This window comes from Hipposideros armiger, unplaced genomic scaffold (genome assembly GCF_001890085.2).
Source record: "Hipposideros armiger isolate ML-2016 unplaced genomic scaffold, ASM189008v1 scaffold_807, whole genome shotgun sequence".
Lineage (NCBI taxonomy): Eukaryota > Metazoa > Chordata > Mammalia > Chiroptera > Hipposideridae > Hipposideros > Hipposideros armiger.
Genome location: NW_017732157.1, coordinates 634,598 through 641,286, shown reverse-complemented (window position 1 = coordinate 641,286; position 6,689 = coordinate 634,598). Strand labels below are relative to the sequence as shown.

The window sequence follows — 6,689 nt, the reverse complement described above, 5'->3', positions numbered from 1 at the left end:
GGTCCCCCGCCCCCGGCCCTGGCCCGCATTGTGTGCGGCGGGAGGCGGCCCGGCCATTAGCATGCGGGGGGCGGCGCGGCGGGGCTGGGAGCCGCGCGGGAGCGGGAGCTAGGCTCTGGCTCCGGGGACAGGGAGCTGGGGACCCCGGGAGCCGCGAGAGGCGGCCGCCAGGGGCGGGGTGCGGGTAGTTTGGAGACTGGGGGCGCTGTCGGAGGGAGGGAGGGAGGACGGGGGGTGGGGCGCACAGACGATTCCTACAGGGGACTGGAAGAGATTTTGAAAGGTCATCTCGTCCTTCCCCCAGCCTCCGAGCAGCGCTGCCCCTCCCACCCCAAACCCGGACATACCAGGGAAGGAGTTGGCTCTGCCGCGCTTTCTGCCCCAACATGCACAGACTCGGGAAGTTCTTCCTGGGGTTTTATCTCAAAGCCTCTCCCTTACAATTTCTGTCTCTCTTTTGGGGGAGGAGGAGGGGCGACTATAGAGATAGTTAATGTCTGCCGTATAAGAAACATTATTAAAGTTACTCTTCGGTCCTTTCTGTTCTTGATAAACAATCCCTACGCCTTCCTCTCGAATTCTATTTTCCATTCCTTAAGTCACTTTAATGGCTCTTCAATACAACAAATATTTACTGAGTGTCTACTAAGGACCAAGCACTATGCTCGGCGCTGTGGGGGATGAACAGATGAGGGGGATGTACCACCCTCCCTTGAAGAGATTGTAATCTAGACAGGGGTTACAAATGTGTAAGTAGAATACTCAGAATTAATATTTACTAAATGCCTATTCACATATTTAATAGTATATAATCCTTACCATAATACTCTGAAATATAATTAGTCTGCATTTACAAGTAAGGAAAATGAAGCTGAAGAGTATCTCTCACTGGCCTGCCAGCTCAGGGATCCTCAGTGCAAGCCAACATCTCACATTCTGTCAGGCCATCACCACTAAGTAAAATTAATGCACATGGGGATGGAGGAGGGAGTAGATACACAATAGTTCAGATCCCTTTAAATGTGATTCCCACTCCCCAGGAAAGACGAGTGGACACAATGCTCCAAAGAGGGTTGCCCAGCACTGAGCAGGGCAGAAGTGGCTTCCAAAAAAGGCCACTTGCCTCCTAGGACCATGCCTCCTGGTACTAACTCTCAGGAGTCTTCTGGCTCAGTCTTCTTTCTGTCATCAATAGTAATAATGATAATATCCACTAATATTTATTGAGCACTATGTGCCAGGTGCTGGGCTGAGCTGTTTCATATACATTTTTTCTCTTAATACTCAAGGCAACGGTATTATTAGCTTCCTTTTACAGGTAAGGAAACCCAGAGATTAGCAATTTACACAGTTACCCAGGTAGATCTGAGATTTGAACATAGAGGTCTGGTTGCCTCCAGACCTCAGGCTCTACACCAAAGATGGGCCTTTCCTATTTTTGATGCTAGAGTACATATTTGGGCCCAGCTGGTTCTGCTTCTTACTGTAGAAATAAATATCCCCAGCTTAGCTTCTGAATAAGCCCTTTAGTGTATGGGCATCAGGCACAACAGTATGACCTCATCAGCACCACTAACAGTTACTAAGAACTCACCATGAGTCAACAACCTTTTACAGTCATATTATTAGCCCCCGTTTGATCACTCAGTTTGAATAAACTGAGGTTCAAATAGGTAGAATAATGTATCCAAGGTCTCACAGCTTGGAAAAGTGGCAGCGCTGAGGTTTTAGTTCAGGTTGGCCTGGTTGCAAGGCAACTTGTATCTCTCAAAAATATTGTTGCGATAGCGTCCTTCCCAAGAATGATCATTTGGGGTCTATCTTCTATACATGTTTAGCTGCAGGTTATCACTGAGTCAAAAACAATCCCCACTATAAATAGGATGCCTCATTCACTTTCAGTGTCCCATCCAAAGTAAATCCTTCAACAAAGGGTGGAGAGAGCAGAAACCATCCAGAAAGTGAGAGAGGAAGCCAGGGGAATTGAATCTTGCCTGGTCTTGGGACAAAGCTGCAAGTGGTAATGACAGGGTACCAATCCAGACAGTAAAGTGGGATTGCCTTAGGAAACAGCAAGCAATTGGAAGCGGAAGCCAAAAAAAGGAGATATATTAGATGGGAATGGGGGGAAATTGGGGCCCAGGGTGGTAGTGTCAATGGCTGAGTGATCAGTAGAGGAACCCAAGATGGACAGAGATGGGGGCAACAGGAAATGGGCGCAGAGACAGGCAGGACTGGGCGTCTTATGGAGTGAACTGGTGTCTACCCACAGCCACTCCCTGGATCCTTAGTCCCTCATAGGGACCTTTGCCCCACCACACCCCAACCCTGACAAGCTGTCTGCTCTGAGCTACCAAGCCCCGCCAGGAGCTCCAGGTCTAACTGGGTCCCATATCATTGGAGTAGCTGCTTCAGACAAGGTAGGTGAAAGGCTCTGAGACTCAATTCTCTGGATATTGGAAGCGGGCAGAGGGACAGCTGAAAGAGATGTTTCCGCATGTCCTGTTTCCTGATAGGTGCCGTAATATATTTTCCAGGAAAGCACCAAGCTTCAGTGGTCAAGGGACCCATGGAGGACAGAGCTGGTCAGCAAGAGCAGGAGAGACCTAGCCTTCGTCTGGAAAAGTTACAACACTGGGCAAGGCACAGACAGAGTGGGCACCTCTTGGTGCTGGCGGTGAGGCCAGATGCCCCATCCTGAGCTTTCAGCATGTCCATTTGTACCCCAATTCAATTCCATCCATGTTTTGTGAGCATCTACCATGTACTTGAAACTGCTAAGCTATGAGTGGGAGGAGGGTGGAGGAAGCATAGGATAAATAAAGCAAGACCCTTAATCTCTAAGTAGCTTCCATCATGTGGGGAAAACACATAGGTAAGTAACTAAACTATGACATAAGGCAGAACAAATTAAATAATATCCCCTTCCTTCACTGCTTTCCACCACCACACATTCCTGCCAATTGCTGATCTCTGCAAGAAGCAGGGGTTTGGAGAAGGGTAGGGAATCCCTGAGAATCCCCTTCAACCACCCTGCCTCTGGCCTCCAGGTGAGCCAGCTATGGTTGACAGTGGCTGTGGTGCCTTTTGCTGTCTCAGTTGCCTGCCTGAACTCTGACTGCCACATGGCCACAGCACTACCGCTTGGACCTGGAGCATTGGTAAGATCTACCACAAGGGAGGGTAGAAGGTCCTAGGGGCTCTTCACTAATGATGCCAGAGTTCAACATTTGCCTTTCTCACCATTCAGGGTCTCCTCGCTGGGATTGTTACTCTTGAGCTGCGCAGAGCACCCCGCCTCTGGAAGGTGAAAGGGGAAAAGAATGCAATACTATACTCTCACCCCCCAACACACACACACACACACACACACACACACACACACACACACACACACACACACATACTCCTCAGCCCAGGAAGTGGCTTTCTAAGTGTTGACTGATCCTGTCAGCTCTCTGCCCCCGACTGGCCTAAAAGACTGAGGAGGGAAAGCAAAAAAGTTAAAGGGATGATCGCCCTGTTGGGAGGTAAAGGAATAAGAGCTGAGTTTTTTTTTTTTCTGGCAAGGTGCAGATGGGGCTTGGGGTTGCAATGAGTTCCCTAGGCTGGGCACTACTGAGCTGGCTTACTGGCAGGTACGGGCCATGATGATATTCAACACCTTCAATCTGATCTTTGGCTTCATCGTGGTGGTGGTCGAGGTGATGAAGACAGCCTTGGGGCCTGCCCCAACTGCTCCCTCCCAGGTATGGGTGAATAAAGGAGAAGGTGGGAGAATGAGGAGGCAAGAGGAGTTGGAGAGGGGAAAGGGCAGGGGCAAACAGGTGCTGGGTCCCCTGCAGCACCCTCAGCCCTGTCTACCTGCAGTTGAACAGCTTGCTGGTGCTAGAGATCAGCACTGAGGCCTTCACCCTAGGAGGAGCTTTGATCTCAGCATACTCCCTATTCCTGCTGAGCCAGAGGAAGCCAGGATGCTGCAGGAGCCAGAGTCTTCACTACCAGGAGCTGCAGGAGGTATTGAAGGCAGGGAGGGAAGTATGGAGCAGAAAGCTAGCAGCTCATTTGGGGCAAGGAGGCAAGGAAGGGATCCTAGACTGAGACTGGTTGGTTTTCTGGCTTTGGACAATTCTCCCCTAGTGGTGGATAAGAGGGAATTGGGTAACTAAAGAGTTGGCACTAGAAATGTGGGAGAACATTAGGAAGCTGGTTAAGTATTGGAAGGACTATGGGTACACCAGAAAAAAATGAGAGGGGAGGAGGAAGTTGCTTCTGTCTGGGATTCCTCCTTTCTCACCCCTACAGTTTACTCCCTTCACACCTCTGTCTGGTTTTCAGGGTCTCTCTGAGTTGGAGGAAGTTCCTGATTCGGAGAATCGTCCCACAATGGCTAGCACAGCAAACGGAACAAATGAGTGAGCTGGCAAGGGAAGCAGGCAGATGCTGCTCTCCTACCCTCTGGTAGCGTTCTCCAGACCCTCCTGCACCCCACTCCGCCAAATTCGGAAGCTAAACGGAGTCCCTTGAGATCTACATGAAGTCCGGTGGAATGCCTTCAGTTTTCACTCAAACTAGGCCCCTTTCTCTTCTAAGGGAAGCTATACCTAGACCAGAGCCTTCCCTCTTCTCCCTGCCCTGAAAAACTGCCCGCCTGGAGGGCATCCTTAAACCAACTTTCATCTATACCCTCTTCTTCCCTTCCATCCTTCCCCATGGCCTCCCCATACAGCTTAACATCTGCTTCATCTCACTACTTTTCTTCTTTTCACCTTTCACAATCCCATCCACTCCAATCCAGGGTTCCCCTGCCTGCCCACTCTCTGAAATCAATTCATGGGTGCTTTATTTCTCCTCCCTCGGATCCGGTTCCTGTCTACTTTAGCGGAGACTACAAGTCCCAGGATGCCCCGCTACCCCGTGGCCTGCTGGGAAATAAAGAGCCTTTTCTCCGCGGCGGGGGCGCTGTGCATCTGCTAAGTGACGCGAGGTGCTGGAAGTCCGGGCCTAGCCGAGTTTCCTCGGACGCGACCACTGGCCCCGCGTTTAGGGAGGAGCCGGGCGGGTTATTCTGCGCAGGGGCGCCGCCATCCCAACCTCAGCAACTGAGAGCCGACTGTGGCTAAACACCCCTCCCTCTGCCAGCTTCGGAGACAAGCAGGGGCTGGGGGCTGACCCTGGGCAGAGCTGGGATTCCCCAGATGCTGTCGCCGCGACCCCTCTTACAGTGCCCAGGTCCAAAGTCCTGAGACTTGGAGCGCGCGCGAGAAAGGGGTTGGAGATGATGAGTCAGAATCCCCGGGCTCTTCTCGTCCCCCTCCCCCAGAGCCTGGGCGCTTGAGGAGGACCAGCTCGCTGGGCAGACGGTGGACGGGGCAGGAAGAGGGAGGGACGCGGCGACCCAACCTAAGACTTTCCCGCCTCTTGTGAGCACGCGGGTGTAACGAGCCCGCGTTGCCGCCACCCCTTCTCTCCAAAACGGGAGCAGGACTGCGCAGGCTCAGCCTTTCGGCAGCCCCGCCGACCTTTGATCCCGGCTGCGATCCGGTGGCTGAAGCTCTGCTTGCGCACAACCCCCCACCGTGTATGACCTTTGCTAGTGTGCAAAGATGACAAGCTCAGGTAAAAGATGGAAAGCCCAGGAAAACTGGGAGGCCCAGTCATACTAAACCGGGCTACCTAACTAGCCGCCAGAGAAACTAGAAATTGACCAGAGCTGGAGTACTCAAAGAACTCACCCCAAATTCACATAGAGCCCAGGATGGGTGTGCGCCTCACACTCATTTTTGTTCCCACTTGAGAAGGCTTCTTTCCCTTAGAGAACGTTGCTTCTGGTTTAGCCAAGCCCAGACACCAGTGAGGGAAGAGCGCAGCCTGGCTGCCTTGCCCTAGCATTGCAGTGGTGCCAGCGGCAACTCCTTTCTGTGTGTGACACCTTGGGAGTGGTAATAGTCGCCCTATGACAAGGTTGTGTGAGTACTAGTGGGTGGGGACAGTTCTGGGATTAGGCTCTGGAATGGAAAAAACAAGATATGGGCCTCCCCCTTCTCCCAGTCTAACTGCTGGAATAATGGAGAGCTCATGTGCGAAGTACTCAGAAAATAATTTCCATGTCAGAGGTGGGTGTAGATGAGGAAACTGGCTAGAAAGTCAACAGTTCAGTCTCACTATCTTCCAGATAGGAGCAATGGTTTTTAGTGAGATGATCGGAACTCTAGAAATTGCATTCCAATTCATGGAGAAATTCAATAACCATGCAGATGAACCTGTATCAGTCAGGTTAGGCTAGATTATGCTGTGGTAGCAATGCCAAAATCTCAATGGCTTAAAACCACAAAGGTTTATCTCTCACACTACATGTCAAGAGTAGTCCGACAGGGGTTTCTGTTCATTATAAGCTATTCAGGTGCCCAAGCAGATGGAACTCCACCGCTTTTAGATCCTACCACATGACCATGAGGCTTAGAGTCAACCCTCTCCCCAAAAAAGCATGAAAAATTGTTCATAGGCTCTTAAATTATTCTGCCTTAAAGGGACACATATCACTTCCGCTCAGACTTCATTCGCCAAAACAAGTCATATAACCACACCCAACTTCAAGACATGGGCAGTCTTTTCATTTGCCTCAAAGGCTAAGGGAAGCAGAAATACTCACTGAAAGAAGAGGTAATCATTAGCAGTGATTCTTGAAC

At 50.9% G+C, this 6,689-nt stretch overlaps 2 protein-coding genes across 7 annotated transcripts in view; one reads left to right on the top strand and one right to left on the bottom strand.

Moving 5' to 3' along the window:
* TMEM253 (transmembrane protein 253) overlaps positions 1-5,034 on the top strand; it is a 6,328-nt gene extending 1,294 nt beyond the window's left edge. The window contains exons 1-8 of one of the 5 annotated variants that reach the window (XM_019628766.1): positions 660-749; positions 2,273-2,420; positions 2,538-2,677; positions 3,051-3,161; positions 3,251-3,307; positions 3,639-3,749; positions 3,871-4,017; positions 4,339-5,034. In XM_019628766.1, the coding sequence (XP_019484311.1) occupies positions 2,570-2,677; positions 3,051-3,161; positions 3,251-3,307; positions 3,639-3,749; positions 3,871-4,017; positions 4,339-4,419 (615 nt within the window). In that variant the 5' untranslated portion in view covers positions 660-749; positions 2,273-2,420; positions 2,538-2,569 and the 3' untranslated portion in view covers positions 4,420-5,034. Of the gene's footprint in view, positions 1-659; positions 750-2,272; positions 2,421-2,537; positions 2,750-3,050; positions 3,162-3,250; positions 3,308-3,638; positions 3,750-3,870; positions 4,018-4,338 lie in introns of those variants that run through there. The other 4 variants (XM_019628768.1, XM_019628763.1, XM_019628764.1 and 1 more) reach the window with 4 other exon arrangements.
* Positions 1-5,922, bottom strand: part of ZNF219 (zinc finger protein 219) — a 14,135-nt gene extending 8,213 nt beyond the window's left edge. Inside the window, exon 1 of one of the 2 annotated variants that reach the window (XM_019628760.1) lies at positions 5,736-5,922. The gene's annotated coding sequence lies outside the window, so the exon portion shown is untranslated. Of the gene's footprint in view, positions 1-347; positions 547-5,735 lie in introns of those variants that run through there. The other variant, XM_019628761.1, reaches the window with a different exon arrangement.
* Between the last annotated feature and the right edge of the window lie 767 nt (positions 5,923-6,689).